Raw genomic sequence first — 22,570 nt, 5'->3', positions numbered from 1 at the left:
GCCTGACCTGTCCAGACTCTTGCATGCATGCGATGCTTTACATCGTGCGCATGCGTACCAAAAGTCTGCCTCTTGTTTTGTAACTTTCGACGCTCTGTGCGCTATAACTCTGTAGCAGTGAGTTTTCGTCGAGCCTGAAAGAGATGAGCCTCTGAGGGGCCACGGGGAACTCCAAACCTGATCTAGAAATTCATATTGTTGAAATATTTTCATCACCTCATTTTCGGGTCCCTGGATGCGCGCTCGTTCGCAGTGTTGTAACTTTTGTGAGTGGCGCTGTCAGTCAGCAACAGGGAACAACAGCTACACAGAGACCCCCCCACCACAAAAAAAAGAAGGCACCTCCTGCTGCAAGGTTTAACAGTTTGGGGGCCTGGGCTGGAAAGGAGGCGTCTATTCTTTCGAGCACAGGTGATGCTGGGGTGATTTTAAAAGCCCCACTGTGGGTAATTCCAGTAACTGTGTTGCGCCCAGAGAGGGCCCCAGCGCTCCGGAAGCTCCGGTAATGAGGCGCTTATAAAAAGCATCGGGGGAGGAAGTGACGAGGGAACTGAAAGAAATATAGCATTTCGGCTTCTCTGTAGCCACACAGCAAGCTTAAGTTTTACATTAAAAACATATCGGCCCTACTGCGATAGTATGTCTTCGCGACAGTGGTGGAAGCCAGAAATCGTTTTTTAAAATCCCCCAGTATTTTAAATACAATTTGTTTGAATTTGATGAATTGGTTTCATTGGTAAAGACACCTCCAAATGAGATTGTGCTCTATAACCTTTTAACATTCTTTATTTTTTTTTTTCAAGATGTAATAATTGATGATGTGATTTATAAATTGCTGTTGTCTAACTTCTGTAAATATTGTTAGTCTCAGTTGAGATCAAAATCCTTAAATTATTATTGTCATTTTAACCTGCTTCTAGGCGCTTTGAGCGAACAAAAGGTTTGGCGTGAATTGGTGGCAATCAAAATTGGCCTACGTATTTTGCTTAAGTGCTAACTTCTCAAAGTTCCTTTCTGGGTCTGATTATTGTTGATCGCTTGTAAAACTGGCCCCTGGCGCCAGTTCTCATCCTGACAGCAGCTCTGTGTCTGCTCCCACACTGCCAGGCAGTGCGAGCTGCTCAAACTGCCCACCGCTGCCGGGGACTGTTCCTCAGACTTCTCACCAGTGCCAGATTCTCACACTGACTTAACTGAACCCGAACATTGTTACCAGTGCCTTGTTTCTTGGCTCCCATATTGACAGCGATGTCAACTTCAAAGCCCTCCTGGCGCTTAAAACCAACCCTGCTTGGCGTCTGCTATCCATGACCTGCTCAGTGAATCTTCCCTCCTAGAAGGTGATTTTAGAATACCTGTACAAGCACTGTTCTGTCTGACCTGACGGAGTCAGGCCCCTACTTCACAGCCACCCTGCCTTCTCCTTTGAAGCGTGTCCTTCATGATGCACCCTGCTGTAATGAAGAACCCTAGTAAACTATTCAGAAACCAAATACAAGCATTCAGAGCCCAGTGGGCGCCTCACTTCTTGACCACTCGCCTCTTGCATCCGTTCACCTTCCACAAACACACATTCGCAAACCGAATACGCTACACAAACCTGTGGCTCTCAATGCTAACCTCACACGGGAATTGCTGCAAACCTTCCCCTTCACAATAGTGAATAAATAAAAAATAAAATAAATCCTCCAATAAGACCACATTGCATAACAGACAGCATAATTAAAGTGTACTGCAAACAATACATTGTATGTGTATATAAATATAAACAAGCATTTGGCATAGCCAATAGGTCTCGCCTTTGGGACCTTATAAGTGTTTAGCCATGCAACAGTTGATGTTGTTGCACCAAGGATATTGTGCTGGATACCTAAACACTTATAAGTTCTCAAAGGCGAGACCTATTGGCTATGCCAATGCTGGTTTTATCATTTCCGTCTGTATTCATCCATATTAATTTTTTGGCCATCTTTTTGGTATTTATCCATATATATAGTGTTCTGATAATAAGCGTAAAAAAATTGGTATATTTCTGCATCTATTTAACTCTTAAACTTGCATTCATGCGTGGTTGCCTGTCACGTTTTAGCAAACTAAGAAACAGCATATAACAAAACAAAACAGAGGTACATATTAGTGTTGAACTACAAATATATGCTAACATATGCCTGTATTTAAGAAAATCTCATCCTGTTTTGTAACTTCCAATGTTGCATATTTGCTCAGCTTTTGCCTGGATTCATGAAGAACAGCATGGAGAGTCTCTCACAGGAAACAATTTTCAGTATTTTTCCCTTTTTAAAAATAAAGGCCGGAAAAACATTTTTTTGTCAGTATTTATTTGTAAAAATCAGTAAAAACGGAAAACTGGGAGTCTTAAAAATTATATACTGTGAGCATGCCAGTGGCCTCGTGTAGCTGCTCTACGCTGGCACTCTGCATCACATAGGAGAGCAAAAGAGCAGATCAGGGAGCCCAAGAAAGATGCATTTCAGAACTACACTTTTTTCATTTACATGTATTATCTCCAAAAGTAACTTAAATAGCGTGGTGTATTACAGTATACTGCGTGTTCCCCATTCCCAGTATGTCTGACTGGTGTCTGGAATGCAAAGAATGAATGATGTAATAAAATGTCGGTGTGTTATCTAGAGCGAAAGCTAGGAAACCGGAACAGATGGAGGGGGAATGGAGCCCACCAAGACCTGCTCTTGGTGTACCCTAATGGCCTAACATGAAATAAAGAACCTACTTCCCACTGGAATGGTTCTTGTATGAAGAACCATGAGAAAATAAGATTTTTATTTAGGGGTACCTGCACTTTTCCCCTCCAAAACAATGGTTAAATGAACACAGACTACAGTTGCTTGCAGCAGAGAAGAGCAGAACCAATTATTTCAGCTTTATTTTGAATTAGATTTTCTTTTTTATATTTGAACCTTGAAAAGTGTCAGTCGACTTCAAGACAACCTTTTACATCAGAAAGTTAATTAGTAAGATGTTATCAACTTTTCATTTAGAGCCTTATAACATGGTTCTGAAGACTTCGATACAATGATAGTTTTAAATTATATATTCTATTATTTAATTTAGCCCCGGTGCACTGATGCAGTGCACATGCAGAGCCTCAGCATAATGCAGTTGCTACTAGTCATAGAAAATAATGTACGAGTATAAGCATTTATTAGTATGCATAAATGTACATGGTGTCAAACTTACATTACACAGCGTAATGGTAAGATCGAATAATTTAAAACCCTGTTTACATTAACATTTACAATTTCTTTTTTATATCTGTTTAAAGCGCACTAAAGGCCTAGCAATACTGCATACAACAAAGTGCTAACTTCTCTGTTGGAAACAAACTGACAGCCTATTATAAATAATGCGGTAATGGCTAAATATCTGTGCTAATGCCTATGTAATATGCCTTATTTCCTGAAGGCTGGAAATACTGAGGTATGCAGATTCGTGCAGCATCTGCATTCAATTAACTCCAACTTTCGTGACTGAGACTCCCTCAAGGATTTACTGAGTCTGCGCTGATCTTTTGCCAAGCTTTAGAGAAAGATTTGAACACTTGGCCTTATAATGGTCTCTACTTTGGTGCATGATTTATTGTTGTCCTCTCGATTCGATTAGCTTTATTCGATTTTGAGATATAAAATCATAAAAGCACATTGCGATATATATACATCATTACATTGTCATTTCATTTCACAGCAAGTTACATTATAGCATAAAATCTTTGAAAGATCAGGTCCCAAAATCGAGCATTACAGAATGTATCAAGTCAAAGTCTGGATGATAACGCCCCTCACCCCGGAGCCGTTTCAGACCAACCAAAGGTTACTCTCTTTGAATGGGGGAGAATTGATGCTCTGGGATAAAAGTCAGATAGTCCCCAGGTGTGTATAGGTCCATCTCCTATTTGCGGTTGCCAGGTCTGGAGGTATGGGACAACATTGCTATTTCTAAACTTTATCAAAACCAGATCGCCAGGTGTCTCTTTACGAAGCGGGCCTAGCCAACCCACCCTTCTAACACTTTGTATTCTCCCATCAATATCAGTAGGCAAGGGTCTGTTCTTTGTTAGCCAGAACAGTGCCTTATTTCTTAGTTCCTGTTGACTTTCAGTTTTCCCAAGTGTGAGTACTGGCACTCCAGAAAGAACGCACACAAACGGGGCAGCCTCCGGTGGTAATTGTATGTGGTTTGATTTTCGTGGCACGTCCCCTGGATTGGAAAATAACTCTTTGGGTGGTATAATTTCTTTATTCTGCCTAGTTTTAAAGGAAGAGCTATGTGCTATTGTAGGTTTGGTGAGCGCTTTCAGGATGGGTGGGGTTGACTTACGTGGGGCTGCTGGTTGCTGTTGGTCAACATTACTTTGAGGAGTTGTTAAAGGCGCTACAGTGTTACATAAGGGCTGTATGTGATTGGAGCCTGCCATACTTTTTAAGAGTAGCGAGTTTGTCTTGGTCATTTCCTCTATTGCCACGATCCTATCCCCTAGATTGTTCACTTTTTCTATCAGGGGGTATATCAGAGAGTTGAACATGGTTTCTAACTGGGCCAAGAGGGTTGGTGGGGTAGAGGGTGCAGGAACTAACAGTTTCACGGGATCCTTACATATTTCCGGGGAAAGGGTGATAAGCAATGGAGGGCTCAGATTCAATTTTTGCTGTTTTGCTTGACTGCCTATATGTTTATCCACAAGTCGTTTTGTTTTACCAGGAAGGTCCGTGAGGGACATTTTGGGATTCATGTTACCTATAGCAGGGGTACAGAGCGGAATACCCAGGAGACATCCATTAGGTGGGGATAATATGCTGGACGGGGGACTTGTGATGACTGTAGAGCAAATAGAAGCACTACATTGCTCAGTTGTCGACTCAACAGCAACATACTTGGTTTCGCATAAGCTATTAAGTTCCTCCAGCAGTGATAGGTTTGGTAGTACAGCGACTGACTGTGAGGGGGAGAAATCGCTGATGGAACAGTCTGTAAACAGTCATTGTTGTTCTATTCCTACTGTTTGTTGGACACTAGGTGGTATTGTCTTGATTAAGTAGTGATCCAACGTCCCCTTAGCCAAGTCCCCAGTCAGGGTAGAGTTTTTTCCGCCCCCCTTGCATGTCATGATGTAAGTAGCACGTATACAGCAACAGGCACCTACAGGGACAGGAAATGTCTCACAACACGATGTAGCTAAATATGGTATACCAAGGTCTTTACCTCCTTTAGTAGCACGGCCAGGAGGGGTTGCCCGACCCGACCTCTTCTGGCCTATGATGGCCTTAGATGGTCCCGCCCTTGTCCCGGGCTTCTCCCGGCGTCATCCGCGCGCGTCCCGCGACGCGGAGTGAGCAACTCCAATTAAGTAGCGCCTCGGGCGCGATGTGGGCGGGAACCAGGAAGTCCTCGCAAAGCTCGCTGGGAGCTGTAGTCCCCGGCCGCGGTGATCTGGAGTGCGGCGGCGGGGTGACCTACAGCGTTAGCCCCCCAGGAGCGTCCTGCCAAAGAGTGAGTGTCCGCACCTTGGGCCACTGGGAAAATGTTGTCCTCATTTTAGATCACTGCAAAGCTGACTCAGTCTCCCTCCTCCCTCATTTGGCTAGGAAGGGGTATAATGCTTCAAAGGAGAAAATGCTAATTTGCCTCTCTGCCGGACAGGACTGCCCGTCCGAAGGAATGGAAGCCATTCACAAGTTGCCCCATCCAGTGACTGTCTCCCACATACAAACGTTCTTGGTTATTTATGTCTAGGCACTGTAGATACTATAGTGCAGAGGTCTTCAAACTGTGGGGCGCGCCCCCCTGGGGGGGCGTGAATGGGTTCCCAGGGGGGGCGGGAATGCCTCTGTAATATGCATGTAAATGAAGATGGCCTGGAAGTGCGGCATGTTTATTTGATGCATTGCCAGGCTGTCTTCGTTTACTTCGAGCCCTTGTGAGAACAGTGATCAGCATGCCATGGGGGCGGAGGTCAGGAAGTGTGCTGGAAGGGTCAAAAAGGTTGCTAAAATCGAAAGACATTTATGTATTTTTAACAACTGGCTGTTTTTATTATGATGCATAAACATCAATAATGTTCAAAGCACCTGATGCCACGTTCCTTGCCCCAGCAATTTTCAAAGTATCAATAAAAATGCCAGGATAACTCCAGTGATTAATGTTCTTTCTGGAGAGACCGGAGCTTTGTCTGGAAGTGGAAGTTTCTTTTGACTTATCATAGCGCAGAGGGTTAATATGCCTGCTGCATAGAACATGTCTGATTCAGATCACAAAGTACATACACTATAAATAGGTCAATGGGTTATTTTTTTTCTCAGAGAGATGTTTTTGTTTCTTGCAGTTTAAAAGTTAAAATACTAATATATAGCTGAGTGCTATTAACTGTCACCAAAGAGCTGCATGCAAACTGCAAGGAATATATTACAGCTACATATTTTTTTGACCAGTTTTTCCTTATCCTAGTATTGCAAAAAGGGTTCATTTGGGTAGAAATCAAGTCTTCTTATTAAAGAAAACCACTCACAATGGTGTTACATTTTAAATTCTGAATTTGTGCTTTTCCAGACCAAGGACTCTTAAACTATACTGCCTACCAGTATGCATGACATGTGACTCCTACAACTTGTAGGCCGCTGTCTAATATAACATTTCCCATACACGGATTAACACTTGTATGATTGTCTCCGTGCAACGTATGTGTGATGTAACATGTTCTGATACCTTAAACTGGTATGAGTGGCGCTATAAAACTAAATTAACCTAAAAGACAGTGGTAATGGAGACTTGGGGGGCATTGTCAAATGGTGGTAGTGAGGGAATCCGTGGCGAGGTGGTCATTGGGGGGTGAGGGGGGCGTCCCCAAACATTGTCGCACAGGGTGCCACCAGGACTAAGGCCGGCCCGGAGGCCTTTATTACAGAAATGTCCTTAGTCCCGAATCTTGTGGTAGCTGTTTTTTTCTGCTTGAATCATGATTATAAGAAATGTAGTAATTACAGAACAACAGTGTTGGTAAATTCAATAGTTATTTCCTATAAGGTTTAAATGCACACCACACAAGGAGGGACTTGCAGGGCACTGGGTGGATTGGTAGGTACTGCCCTCTTCACCCCGGGAGATTTGGGAGTGGTAATTGCTTCACAGCACTGAATTCACAACTGAGCAGTTACTCCAGGGAAGCACTGAGCCTACCAGCCAACTCTGGTACAGGGACAATAGGCTTCAGCAGCAAATTACCGAATCTTCCTAAATCATCCTCCTTCATATTTACCGATTCATAAATACCGAATCGGTAAGATTCGGTATTTATGAATCGGTAAATACGATTTTCCTACATCTGGCCCCTAGTGTGGTTAATGAGCTATAGAAAAAGTATTCCTGAAATCATCTCATAAGCCCGTCCCTTGCACACAGCCATGTCCCTCCCGCTCCACCAATCATTGCCTTAAAGTTTTGTAGGGGGGCCCGACCTCAAAACATTTTGCTTAGGGGGGGCTCGGAGCAGAAAAGTTTGAAGACCTCTGCTATAGTGGATACCATGGTACATGCCATGACAAAAAATAGTGCCTAACATTTACAGTGGTCTAGAGAAGTGTTTGGCAGATAAAACAAAACCTTCTCTCTGCACCTGCTTAGGGCCTCCCTGATTATATTAAACCATATACTCTGTACTGTCATGAACACAATGGATTTGCCCTTGGAGTACTGGTTCCAAATCATGGGGACTGGAAAAGGCCCACAGTATATTATTCGTCTGCTTTGGACTCAGTCACAGCTGGGCTCCCTCTAAGTCTCTGTAGCAGCTCGGCCCACCTTACTGAAGCATCTGAGAATATTGTATTGAGCTCCACCCTTATGGTTGCTGTTCCCCACAATGCCATTGCTCTTCTCGCCAGTGCAACACAACGCCTTTCTACCCCATGCTGTCCCGATATCAAATTCTGTTGTTTGCAACTCACCTTACCCTCGTCCGTAGCCCCAGCCTGAACCCGGCATCTCTAATGCCCACTAGTAAGAAGGCTAGACAAGCTGCCTTGTTGCAAACCGATGATGCGGCTATGTACATTGTACAATCCAATTTGTTTTTCAAACTCACTTTCACTAATCGGTCTCTTCTATAGGAGCAAACCTCCAAAATGGAGAAACAATAGTGCATCAAACAGAAGTGCACGGGGAACCTGGAAGAAGTGTGGAGACACTTTTGTGATCTCAAAGAAACGTCCTCTTCACAACCTTGCAGGGTTGCATAAGGAAGCTGCCATGTTGGTAGGGATGGCATGATTTGTGGAGTTGCACCCAATTGTTATGCACCCTTCTTTCTTTCAATCGCCTAGAAGTATTACCACTCGTTTTTCATCTGCCAGTTCGGTAACGCTGGGAAAGCGATCTAGACCACACCCTACTGCTCACCCACCTTCTCTTAGCACCATTGTTCACCTCAAAATGGAATCACCCAGATGCCCAAATACACCTTTTATTCTTATGTACTCCTAATTGTTTGCAAGTTTTCGTGGCGGTTGAAACTTATCCTTGTGCATGAGCAGATGCCAGGATTGAGACTTAGCACTAACGTCAAGACTTTATTGCTCATCTCGAAATCTCAAGTCGCCACTCGAGCAACCAAAAAACAAATTTCATTTCATCAGTAGTGCAGAAGCGTTGCGCACCTTTTAAGATCAACCAACACTTTCATGGTGCCAATCACCCTGAGTCAGCAGGAAAAGTAGAAAGCAACATTGATATGCTTACAAACAAGATAGCAAAGGTCTGTTCTGAAAGTCAACTGAAATGGTATGATGCTTTACCATTATCTCAGTGGCCATCAGGGACAAGTTAGAGACCAAGACTGAGCCCCTATGAGATTGTTATGTTACACCCTATAATGTAAGGGTATGCTGAGACGTGGGCCCCTTGCTCACTTTGCTATTTGATTCAAGCTAGCCTGGCTGATGAGGTGTTTTACCCCAAAATCGGTCCCAGGACGCTTGTTTCAGGTCCAGGGCAGACCTTGCTTGGTAGTTGGGGCTGGACTGGTCCCATGAGGGACAGTGTCAAGACTGATTTGCGAATCGAATTCGAATCAAAATCTTTATTCGAATTTTATCAAATCCATAAAAGCAGTACAAATATACAATCCCAAAGATAAAATAGCCATGATTCCAAATACATTTAAAACGACACACATTACAAAATTACAGATTATTTAGCAGCAATAATACAGAAATTTTCTAAGGGTACTCCATTGTTTTACGTACATAGGTAATAACTCTCAAAAAAGTGCTGGTACGGAATATCAGTTCATCATTGTTCAAAGTTAGCAGCATCAAATAAGACTGTTCCAAAGAAAGTGGTCTGTACTTCTTAAAATATGGAACTAGAAACCATTTGATGTATTTTAAATAAAATTTACAAAAGAAGAAAAAATGTAAATCATTTTGTAAACTCATACCATCACATGGGCACAATTTATCTTCAGATCTTATTGAAGAGTAACCTAATGGAAAACATAATAAGAATCTAACAGTGCCTGCTCTTAAACGGAACAGGAGTGATCTTTCCCAGTTTGTCATTAGCAATGTAAGATACAATGGAATTGGTTGTATATACAAATCTTTATTCACGTAAGCCTGGATAGTTGATTTAGTTAACTCCCCCGCCAATCTATCTTTACTATAAAGTGCATACAGTGCAAACTTTGCTTAATTTTTGTCTTTAGGCTCAATCTTACTGGGGTCAAGGAAAAGATGACCTTTACCCACACTGTTCAGTTTGTTAAGAACTCCAGAGAGCCAAGGGATTGTCATCCCTCTCTCGCAATTGATACAATCTCTTATGATTTCATGGGTTAGGGAGGCCAATTTATTTCTCCAAATCGCCAGCCAGAACATGGCCGGTCTCGATGCTATAAAATCCGATATATAATACAAATTCAATTAACAATGACAGATGTACTCCGAGGTAGAGATAGGGGCTCCAAGGATTTTCCTACAAAAACGGTTTTCCTCGGTCTGGATGCTAGATGTTTTGCCCAGACCCCATATCTCAGCCCCATATGTTGCTACTGGGACGCACTGTAGCTTAAAAAAAAATTAAATTGCTTTTGTCGCACCTACTTTCTTAGGCAGTGAGAGGCTAAGAATAGAATTAAAGGATTTTGAGAACTTGCTCGTGGCGTGGACCAAATGTCCACTCCACGAGCCGTTCGCAGCAAAAACCATTCCTAAATAGGGAAAAGTATTAGTGGAGTAGAGTCTATCTGATCCCACCGAAATAACACTAAGCTGTCTTTTCCCCGGGCCACAAGACATGATAAAAGATTTTTTTAAATTTACTTTGAGATCTAGTTTATCCATATATTGTGCAAAACTTTTAACCAAACTACGTAAAGTGTTTGGTGGAAGGCCCATAAGCACCGCATCATCTGCGCAAAGCATAGTCTGTAGCAGTCCCCCCCTTATTTTTGGGACATCCGTAGTTGCCAGTTTTAAAAGTTTATTTAGTCCATTAATATAAATGATGAACAGGGGTGCTAAAACGCACTCCTGCCCGACTCCTCTTTCTACCTTTATGTGCCCTGATATATCCCCCGCCATCCCGATCCTTACTTGTGCTTTTGTGTCGGTATGCAGGTAGGCCAGAAAGTGTACAAGGGGCTCTTCTAGGCCATAATCTAAAAGAATAGACCACAATTTGGACGTATTGACTAGGTCAAATGCGGACGATAAGTCCATAAACGCAAAGTAGATTGGAGACGACCTAGCGATGGTATATTTGCCAATTACTAAATTTAAATTCAGGCACTGCTCTGTCGTCCCAACCCCACTTCTAAAACCCATTTGACAATGGTCTAAAACCCCTGTGTCATCTACCCAGTCATTTATTCTATTATATAACACTCGCCCCAAAATTTTCAAAGTGTTATCTAGGAGTGAAATAGGTCTATAATTTGCTGGGTCTGTTCTCTCCCCTTTCTTGTATATAGGCACTATTACACTTGTAGACCATGTATCTGGCATTGGCACTAATGGTAAACTATTAAAAACATTTTTTAAAATAGGTGCCCAAAGTTCAGGTTTCCATTTAATGATGTCTATTGGGAGGCCATCCGGCCCAGGGGCTTTATTGCAAAGGCTTTGTTTGATAGCCGCGATCACCTCACCTAAACTGATCTCTAGGGGGCACAATTGGCCTGGTATATAGTTCCTACTAACATTTGGAGGTGTTGCATACACTTTGGAAAAATGATCTTCCCACTGGTTACTCGGAATGGTACAGTTTATTACTGACATTTGAGTTCCCATGTTATGCATATTTTTTACTGCAGACCAAAAAATCGTTCCTTTCTTCCCTGCTGCTGAGTCCGATAGCTCCTCCCAGCGCTCTAACAGAATAGTTACCTTACGTTCCCCTATTGTGGATTTATATTTCTTTCTCGCCTCCCTAACCTCCATTTGGCATCTGGGTTTTGCATTCAGTGCCTTACGTAAAGCCCTATTGGCAGCTGAACAATTGCTATCAAACCACTTGGGGTCCATACCTGTTCTTTGGTTAGGGACTGATTTGCATACAGCTGGGTATGAACTGGGGTGGCGAAGTGAGCTAAAGAAAGATGATGGATTCAATCCAGATCTGTGACTGGGACGAGTGTCTGAAAAGTTTAAACGCTCCGTCCATCTTGTGTTTGCTTTGTACATCCTATAATGTTACCTTGAAACCCACCCATATCAGCTGCTAATTTAGACTTGCAATTGAAGGATGATGATGCTGCTCCCAAATATTCCATAAAAATTATTTGCGGTTTCTTAAGGTTCAAGCTACCTCACCGGATTGTCCGGATGAAGTCTTGCCACTCCCCGCCAGCTCGGCAACTGGGGTGACATGCGGGTTCATCACAGTGTTGTGGACTGCTAACGCGGGTTCACTCTACCAAGTGCAAGCGTACCATAACTCCTCCAGACACCTGCCCTCCATTATTTCCCTCTGAACCTGCATCCGTACAGTGACAAGGGCGCACCACTGGAACTGCTCCTGTTGCTGCATTGCCTACTGTTAGTGGGCCAGATATCCAAGGAATGCCCTCCTCATCTACCTCTCCACGGTCTTGTATTGATGCATCCACCCCCATCTCAGGTAACCTGCCATTTCCCGGATACTTGAACTGCTATCATCACTCATATCCTCAGCATTTAACTCATCGTGGGAAATTTCATTGCTGTGGAATGGGGAGTTGTGGGAAAACCAAACCATGCTGCAACTGTCCTTTAACAGAGTCAACACTCCGTGTATGAGAACAACTCTTACTTGATGTTACTTGTCACACAAAGAATCTTTCTTCATGGGAGGTCTGCACACATTTGCCTGCTGATGTTCTGGGGTAGTGCCTTTGCTAAGAGTGCCACAGAAAAAACAAAATTTGCCTCATCTGTTCTGCCATGGGCACGACTGCTTGAATGTGCTGGTTGCTATAAACTGCTTCATCTTAAAATTCATCTTGCTGAATTTCAAAGGAGGCAGTTCTGTGACCATCAAGAAACTAACTGGAGTGTGTTTGTAGGCCAAAGTGAAAGTGACAATGTTTTAAAGCCCATGCATTAAGAAGTAACCCCTTATTAACAAAGTCTTCTCAATGGCATGTTGTTTCACAAATGCAGACATCAAAAGAACAAATCAAATTTCATCTGCAGCAAGCACGTCCATTCCTAGCTACGTCAAGTAAGGGGTTAGGCATGCTATGTGGTCTTTATAGCTAACATTCTAATATTCACCCTCTTCAACAGCAACAGGTGCGCCAGGAGGTCTTGAAAACAAACCGATTATTCTCCATGTTCTTCCCCAACTATGGGATAGGATAGGCGTTCAGGAGACCAGGCATAATGCTCAGATTCTGAAACAAGCATTTACAATGCAATGGTTTCGCCTTTGGAAAAGTTAGAGCTATTGGCATTGTAAAAGACAAAATTTGTATTTATGTGTTGGTTTTGAAAACAGATAAATAAATGGCATTGTCATTTACATTACCTGCTCCACAGCCTTCCTCAGCGGGCTTTACATGCTCTTTTGCAGGGAGGGCCCCTACGAACTTAGAAGGTGCACAGGGCCTGCACCTGCCCAAACATCTAGTCCGCACTGCTGTTCTGCAGTTACAGCTCCTAGGTTTTCGGAAAGGGTATGGCTGTCCCCCCGCTGTTGGGAGGTTACAACCCTCGCATTTGTGTCTGCATCTAGTATTAGATTGTAAGGAACACACCATTTCACGCAGCAGAAGTCTGTAATCCACACTCTCGGGCACTTGATATTACGTGGGAAACGAACGCCCAAACAGATCTGTGAGGGGAGTAGTGCCTTTGTTCACTGTTCAGGTGAAGCCGGCCTGAGGAAGTGGGCATGTGCCTGGTGTTCAGTGATAGGTAGCAATCCCACCGTCCCGATCGGGTCTGAACCTGTTGAGTATATATTGACCTGAATCTGCTGCTCAGTGGTCGGCAATACCTCCTCTTGTACGGGACTGCATACTGACCCGAGACTGACCCGAGGCTAACACTCGGCCCTGGGCAGATGCGGATATTTGAAACTGGGTCTGTGCTGAGTGCTAATCAGCAGGGGCACACACTGGTCTGTGTCTAATCTTCAGGCGTAGGTAGCAATCCTACTCTATATGGGTCTGTGTTGAGTGGTAATCCGCTGGGTCATAGACGGACCTAGGACTGTGCTGAGTGCTAATTGGCAGGGGCACACACTGGCCTGTGTCTAATGCTCAGTGGTAGTTAGCAGTCCTAGTGTATATGGTCTGTGGTGGGGGTAATCAGCAGGGGCACGCACTGGTCTGTGTCTAATAGGCAGGCGTAGGTAGCAATCCTGCTGTACTACGGTCCGTGTTCAGAGGCTTTCTGCAGGATCATATAATGACCTGTGTCTAATGGTCAAGGATTGGTAGCTGACCCCCGCTGCATTTGGGTCTGTGTTGAATGGTAACCAGCAAAAGCATATACATACTTGTGCCAGACGAAAACACTATATGCGTTTTGCAGGATATGGTGGTCAGCATACCCTGCAAAACTTATACAGTGTCTCTTAAGGCTGCAGGCAATGTGTGAGGTAATATTAGGGGGATAGATTATGACAACCTGGGACTGTCCTAGGCATTCCAGGACGACCATACGCCCTATTTTGGCAGCCTTGGCAATTCATCGCTCCGGCTCCATGCAGCACTGCTAGCGGGCTCCCGAAAAATACTTTGGAGCCACGCACTCAATGTGTAATAAATTAGGCCCAGACCAATGGAGCAGAAGTGTTTTACTAGAGTGCTCTCCGTAGACTAGGCCGGAGAGCAGAGAAAGCGCTTCATGATGCCAGCGTCCCGTCCACTCGAAAGACGCTGGCAGGGGCTCACAGACTGAGAAGTGCGGAGTCAGCACTCTGGCGGTGCCGGTAACGAGCTCTTGTAAAAGGAGCTCTTTCCTGCGTTTGGTTGCATCCATCCCCCCCCCCAGCCCGCCAACAATGTTTGCAGAGGCCTCCAGGGGTCACTAGCAGGCCTCGGAGTGGGTTACTCTGGATAAGCTCTTTGGAGTGTGTGTCAGAAATCTTTAAAAAATAACAGACTGTAGCTCAACGCTTTCTTTCCAAAGTCGTGGACGTTCTCTGGCTGTTGCTGTTGGAGAATACATTTGGAGTGTTTGTCTTTCGAGGGTTATTGCTCACCCACCCCCTCCCACACGGAGGGACTCTATTTTCATATTATCTGAGCCATGAATCCACTTCCCACATGAGTTTGTCCTGCTGTTGTAGCGCTATATACAAGCGTTCAGTCATGTTTAAGTAGTTACAATTGTTCGAAGTAAAGGTAGTTGGGCGTGGGGAGCTGACGTGATGAGCACATGGGGTGATACCTACTCCTCAAGCTCCACAGATGGTCATTCTCCCAGCAGGCAGCGTCTGGTAACACCGCCCTAGCTTGTCACGGGGAGTAGGTCGGAGCTGGCAGGGGCCCCTCTTATCTGCCTCTTACCTGTGGTTCAAGTCTCGGCTGACCGAAAGCACTTTTCTCGCCCCTCCACTAAAGGGAGTTTGTGGGACTGCCTCCTTGCCTGTACTGTTGGTCTGTACACGAAAAGGTGCTCCACTTGAGGCACGTTCTAAGATATATGTTTAAAATAGGCAAGATGTGAGGGCTCTTCCATCAATATTAAAATTACAGTTCCACTCTGAAATGATGAATATCCTAGTATGTTGTTAATAGGGCGAATACAATTGATTACTTTTCTAACCTGCAAGGAGGAGTAAAGACTGCGAATGTGAGGGTGGGCATAGTTGGGGGGGGGGTCCTCTGAACACAAATGGGCAGTGCGGGGCACCAGAAGATGAAATTCGACGCTACCTGTGAGAACAGCCGCGTGTTCGACAGCCTTCAAAGTCCAGCCTGTTCTCAGTAACCCCCTGCCCGGGAAACACCAATTACATCGATGTTAATACATGGCGGTGCTATCGCACCGCGACTTTTACATCGCATCATCCTTTACATCGCAGGCTTTTACTATGGATGCTACAACGGCACAATGCCTTTAACATCGCACGCATGCGATGTTACCCGATGTTGGGAGGATGTATTTTTGACGTAAAGAAAAATAAGGATGTGCCAGCAATTAGGCAGTTGGGGGGCTGTGTTAGAACATTGGAGGATAATAAAGATGTGCCAGCAATTAATTGCACGCCTTTTGAATGATGCGATCTTTTTATTGCACACTGACGGAATAAATAAATATTTTGGGGGGAGAATGGATGGAATAAAGAAATATATTGCACGCCTTTTGAATGATGCGATGTTTTTATTGCAGACTCAATATGTGGTATGACGGATAGCTCTGAATAAAGATGTGCCAGCAATTAATTGCACGCCTTCCATCAATGAACTTGAACTTTTTATATACGATTTTGAAAAGAAAGTGCCTACCACTAGTGTGGTGAGTGGCTGGGTGGATGGATGGATGGATGAATAGATGGCGGGTGAATGAATGGATGGGTGTCTGGATGGATGGGTGGATGATGTGTGTGTGAAAGTGGGTGGATGGGTGGGTGGATGGATGGATGGTGGATGCATGGATGGGTGCTGGGTGGGGGGTGGATGGATGGATGGCGGGTGGAGGAATGGATGGGTGTCTGGATGGATGCATGGATGGGGGCTGGGTGGGGAGTGGATGGATGGTGGATGCATGTGGTGTGCTTGAGCTGTAGTCCCGTAGGCTCGGTGTGTGATAGGAGGGAGTGGCAGCTGCAGTCCCCTAGGCTCGGTGTGTGATAGGAGGGAGTGGGAGCTGCAGTCCCCTAGGCTCGGTGTGTGATAGGAGGGAGTGGGAGCAGTAGTCCCCTTGGCTCGGTGTGGGGTGCAAGGTTCTCCCGTCCGTCTCTTCTCCCGGCCGCTGTCTCTCTCTTCCCCCGGCCTCTGTCTTTCTCTTCTCCGGTCTCTCTGGGCCTGTCCGGCGGCCGGTCTCACTTTCCCGCCGCGGTTTGAAAGAGGCAGCGGCCCCGGTCTCCTCTTTCCTGCAGACCGATGAGGTCGGAGTCGGCTGTTTCCTCTCTTTCCGACATAACGAGGCTCCTGCGGGACCACGAGAGGGGTCGGCCGTCTGTCCTGTCAGGTTGCGGGAGTTAGAGGCCCCCGATGGGCAGGGGCAGGTGTGCTGCGGTCTGGGCCCGGAAGTCACTCTAGGAACTCGCTTCTCATGGAGACGATAATGAGTGTCTGGGACAGAGGCCCAGCAAGAAAGGCTTCAATGACAGAGAGCAAGAGCGCTGAGAAGCCAGGGGCCATCTACTGCATGCGCTACAGCGCCTCGCCACAGGGCACTAGGCGCTATATGAATGCAATTACAATACAGTGGAACCCAAAGGGTGCCAGTCCAGACTTGCGAACTGGTGTAGCATTTTTCAACCATCATTCCGTTAGAGTAGCCTGTAGTGCCGCTAATAAAACAATTAGTTTCCTCTTCCAGCGCCTAGATGACACGCCTCTTATAGAATCACAATATTATCAGTGCAAGATTACCAACGTTTACACAAGGACACGAGTGCTCTCAGATCGAAGGCTTAAAGTCGCAATGGGTCTTTTTCTTAACGAAGGTTTACCATAACAACACGTACTTGTATAGCACAAGCCACTTCTGCTGAATTATCTAGTCACTACACAACGTTTTGAACAAGTCATACCAACCAGACGTGGCAGTCATGTCACTGACCTGAAGCAGATGAAAGGCTGAGTCAGGCCCACCATGTTTTCAAGCAGGTGATTTTGGTGTGTCTGCACAGATCCGCACTAATGTCAGTAATACTTTGTTATTGTATAGGGCGACTGACGCTGGAATCTGGGGACCACGGTTCGATCCCAGGCTCCGGCGGCAGGTTAGCCCAGCACCATGTGACTCTGGGCAATAGCTCGCTTAATCTTTCCGACGGCCCCCAGCGCCTAGAGACCCTTACGGGTGATTGTGCGCTTTACAAATGTGGACTTTACTTTACTTTACCGCATTTCTGTCGTTTCAACGGCTGGAGAGAACAGTTTACTATTATCTACAGTATTAGTAATTAATGTGTTTGAGGCAAGCCTTTGACTCGTGGCGCCATTCTGGCAGCATGTGCGGCAGGGTTGTTAACGCACTGAGCTACCTTACCGCACTGAAACTGAGCTGTTCACTTTCCTCCTGGCCTGGAGCATTTATCCCGCGCTGGCTTCCGGCGCTGTGTGATCTACAGCTTGTTCTTCCATACTAGACATTACCCAGGTTTATTGACCTATATCCTTGTCACTTAAATGAACACAGCTGTGTTAAACTTCACGAATGCCCTGCGAGTTTACCTCTGGCAATGAACCATTATCCACTCCAAGACGGCCAACATGCTTTGCCCACTCTCACTAGCATGTACCAATAAGTCACATGTTAAGCGCACTCACATCTGGCTCCGATCAGCTTCCCGCCACCCCCGTACGGAGAACGGCTCGGCATTTAAAAGCGGCTTGGACTGGCCGCTCAGCCCCATCCCGGCTTCAGCACGAAGGGGTAGGTGAGCTGCGCGGCTTCCAACAGAAGAGGGTAAGTATTTCCAAGCTTCAGAGAGACACCCAGCACTCTGCGTTAGTAGCTGAGCCCACCCCCTGGGTCCCAAGTCAGTGGCCCTTTTCTCTTTGTACCCAGACCCGGGGCGGGTGATGGTGCGGGCCGGTTACACACACTGAACCAGTGACAGGACCCCTGTGAGTGTTTGGGACTGGTAGGTGGGGCCCGCACACTTCTACACCTCGGCACGGGGTTTAGGAGGAAGTCCAGGGGTAGGCTCCGTAACTGCCCCGGCACACTACCTTATCTCACTCCTTACCGATCATGGTCCTTGCGAGGTGGGTCTGCTTTTCTGTGAGTAGTTAATACAGGACGTGCTTCATGAGGTTTCAGCATGTCTCACATACGCTTTATTCTAATGTCAAATGGACATCCTAATATAGATGTCATAAGTTGTGCTGAAGCAGATGGGGCGCTATCTTTACCAATATTAGGTGAGTCTTGGAGTCTAAGTTCACCACCCCTCACTACGGCACGATTGGTAGCATACTCTGGATATTAAGTCACTACGATATTTCACCTCTGCTGCCATTTGTTTCCTATTGTGTGTTGCTACTTGTTAGGTCTCGGGCGGACAGAGACTGGAGAGGGGGAAACGAACAGCAATGGGTCGCCTAGAGTAACGAGACAAAAACAACAACAAACAAGCATTAAGCACGGACAGCGGTGGGGGGGGGAACGGGCAAACGGACAGCGGGAGGGGGGTGGGCGGTAAACGGGCACTCACCTGTACTTCTTCCGGCGGCGGTCGGCCGTGGAATGGGAAGAAAACAAACGGACGACAAAAAAAATAAACCCCGCCCACGGCCGCGATGACGACATCGCAGAGGCGGAGAGCGAAAAAATCGCGGGAACGCCCCCGAATCTGGTCCGGCCTTGACGGACAGATCCTGCTTCCAATGGCTAGCCTCCATTTATGGAGCTAGCCAATGGGAGCCGGGGGACGTTCCTATAGCCCATATAGTAAACATTAGATTTCGCCTGCGCCGAAAAGCTGCGCAGTGCACAGCCTTCGGCCAGGCGAAACCTAAAAAGCAGTCAATGCCACAGCCATTTCCTTATGTTTTAAACCAGTCAGTTAGATGCCCAGAAGTGTATGTTTGTACCGAACAGAATGGTCTTACTTTACATCCTCACAGCCAAAGGGAGGGGTTAGCCACTTGGGTGGAAAGTCATGTAAGAGGTTTGTAATTGTATTTATATAGTGCTGCCCTGACGAGGCATCAAATCGCTTTCTAGTAAGTAGCACGCTACTCTGGTGCCCCAAAAAGATTAGTATAGGGAAATGAGTTAATTTGAGCAGTGGAATTCAAGTCTAGTAATTGAACAGGATAACAAAGGGAGGGAATAGTCTAGAAAATGTTATTTCGGAGATCATAATAGTAATATAAGGTTTGGGATAGTTAAAAGGAGAGATGGAGGAGGAAAGAGTGTCTAAAAATGAATTATGCAGATCATAGTAGTAAAAGGAGGTTTGGGATAAGTCAAAGGAGGAATACATAAGGGAAGAATGTAGAAAGGGTTTTTGGGATATCATAGTGGCATTTGATCTTGTTTATCAAGGACATTTGGGAACTCTGGAATGAGGATTTTTTAAATACTGATAACCATAATTCTTGTCATAATAATTTTGTAGATTCTGATTAATTTGAGTCAGTGCATCATTCAACGTGTTTGTGAAAATAAAGACGTTGCCTTTAGTTACCCGCTTGATATTATTGAGGATGGTGAGAAAGGATGCAACAATGAGCAATCTCATTTTATATCTGCTTAAAGCCCACTAAAGATTTAACAGTCAGCTGTTTTACTTGAGAATATTGTACTTAAACTCTCACCTTGCATTCTAGCTACAAGAAGAGCCTTTGACCTGCGCATTAGGGCCTATCTGCAGTTTCTACCCATCACATGTTCTTTCTTCCATTCCTTTACATAAGAAAAAGCCTTTACTTGAAGCAAGGAATGCTAACATCCTTATTGCAATGCTACATCTGACCAGGTGATTTGGCATTCTACCCTTTGCTTATTTTGATTCTTGCTAGCTCTTTGTATTAGGCATGTGCATGACTTCTACAAGCTATCCCACCTGGTTGCTTTCTTTTACAGGAAACACAAATGAAGAGGTGGAGAGGAAATACCACAAACAACGAAGAATACAAGCAGTAACAGTTGTATGTTTGAAAAAACTGCCCTCACTCACACACAAATGTGTGTGACATGCTTCATCATCGGGTCTGCTGTAAGTTCTTATTCTAATTTTACGCTAGTATCCAGAGGAACATCTGTGCAATGGCAGTGTATTCTTTTGCTGGAGCGACCTAAAGTATGTTACCATACTAAATCACAGAACGCACAATAGATTATATATTAATAAAATATATTCCATTATATTCACTGCTGTATTGTAGGAAAAAGGATATTCCTCTTCATCAGTTATGTTGGCGTACTGTGCCAAGACAGCAGCCTTCCTCTGTTTCTCTTCCTCTGAAATTTCCTTCGGTTTCACTACAATCTGGGCCTGCTTCTCCATCATGCTTGCAATCGCTTTGATCTCATCTAGGCAAAAGAAGATTGGTTTGATTAAAGCAAATTCAAAAAGGTGACCATAGCAAAAGTTTCCAGGAATTTAATAATCCAGTTTTTACCCTAGCTAGTATGCACCAGCTTCAAGTCAAAGACCAGTCCAGCTCAAAACCACAAACACACACACACTTAATGAAAGGATCAACATCAAATAGGGTTTAAGCACTCAAACTTCTGCAAATTTTTCACAATATGAATGACTACTTGTTGGATGAATTAAGACCTGAACAAAAGTGGATGTTCGTTAGGTAACAGATAACATGTTGATAAAAAAAATGTTGAGAGTAGCACAGAAAAACACGAAAGTGATCAATTATTTATAGGAAAGAAAAAAGGGGCATGAAGTTGATTTAAGACTAATTAGGATCGAGAAGGAATGAGTAGAAGGTAGTAACTAATCTAAGGTGCAAGGACGCATTTATGACGAGGGAGTAAGGAGGTGAGTGTGGAGCTTGCCAGATTAAAGGTAGGGGATGAATCATAAAAGGATTAAAGGTAGGGGATGAATCGTAAAAGGAATATGTAGAAGTGAGAGGAGCACATAAAATGGTTTGGGAAAGATACCAGCACGTGGGAGGAATCTCCAAGAGGCAGGTACTGGTTGTGAGAGACTAGCATATGGGACAGAGAGGCTTAGATAAGATTAACCTCTTCACTGCGGCGGCTATTCCGCCGCAGCGCTAAGGGGGCGGGGCGGCGGGCGCATGCTGGTGACGGAACGCTCCGTCACCAGCCGCGGTTGCGCTGTGCTCATGACGGAGCGGTTCCGTCACGGCCCCGCCCGCTCAATGGAACGCTCAGCGCAGGCGCGGAATCCGCGCCGCGCAGGCGTGCCGAGCGGGCCGTGACGGAACCGCTCCGTCATCAGCACAGCGCGACCGCAGCTGATGACGGAGTGGTTCCGTCACCAGCAGGGTTGGGGTTAAGGGAGTATACTCAACGATGGAGCAGAGGATGGTAGTAAAACAGGAAGGATGATTAGGATGTCGATAAAACAAAAGATCAGTACAGCATAATACTAAACTAGGAGAGAAGTGCGCATGATAGATTAGCAAGTGGGAAGTAGTAATCATGTATGAGAGACAGGATAACGGTGCAATACAGGAAAGAATGAGGCATGGATAGAGGAGCATATCAGGCAAAGGAGGAGGAGGAGGGATAGGAGAGCACGTAGGACATAGAAACAGGGAGACGGCAGCGGAGAATGTTGAATGGTGAGAAAAATGCTAACTAAACTATGCAAATATGTGAACACAGGAGAGAAGGGTTTAGTAAGCAAATAAGATGGACTACATAAGGAAAGTGCAGAAGGAATGGAAATAATGAAATCTTTAAAGGCAGCTGTATCAAAGTGGATAAAGGAACAAGTAGGAATATCTGTGAATGGATAATGCAAAGCAGGAATCAAGATGAGGGTGAATATAGACAGGAGAAGGAAGGGGATGAAAGAATATGCATGGCCAAACAAAGATGGAAGGGAGATAAAGGAGGTTGCAAAGCAGGAACAGCGAAGGGGGTTAACAAGCATGCAAGACAAAGGCAGCAAGAGCGATGAAGGTGCATATATCAGAAGAAAATGAAGGGGTAAGCATTCAAAGGTTCCTAGGATCTCTACTTTTGCCTGGGCTCCTGGTGGGGACTCCTGACGTTTGCCCATTGTTGGGGACCTAAGAAGCAGTGAGGACACACAAGATGTAAGGAACAGAGATGGTGAGTTGCTGCATGCCAACAGGACAGAGAGGCTATTCTGGTGCAAGATTCTCAAGTATGATAAGGAGGAGTCCTCTTGTTATGTCTTTGAATGGTACGGTGGTGTGATGAGAAAGAAGCTGTGGCAACTTCTACTAGAAGGAGCAAAGCTAATG

The 22,570-nt window shown here is 45.1% G+C and overlaps 1 protein-coding gene across 1 annotated transcript in view; it reads right to left on the bottom strand.

Moving 5' to 3' along the window:
• CCDC43 (coiled-coil domain containing 43) overlaps positions 1–22,570 on the bottom strand; it is a 101,505-nt gene that overhangs the window by 2,846 nt on the left and 76,089 nt on the right. Inside the window, exon 3 of the mRNA XM_078645156.1 lies at positions 20,543–20,678. Coding sequence (XP_078501282.1) covers positions 20,543–20,678 — 136 coding nt within the window. The remainder of the gene's footprint in view (positions 1–20,542; positions 20,679–22,570) is intronic.

The sequence above is a fragment of the Lissotriton helveticus genome, chromosome 5_1, assembly GCF_964261635.1.
Source record: "Lissotriton helveticus chromosome 5_1, aLisHel1.1, whole genome shotgun sequence".
Classification (NCBI taxonomy): Eukaryota; Metazoa; Chordata; class Amphibia; order Caudata; family Salamandridae; genus Lissotriton; species Lissotriton helveticus.
The sequence above is the reverse complement of the archived record's forward strand: the minus strand, read 5'-3'. Positions and strand labels throughout refer to the sequence as shown.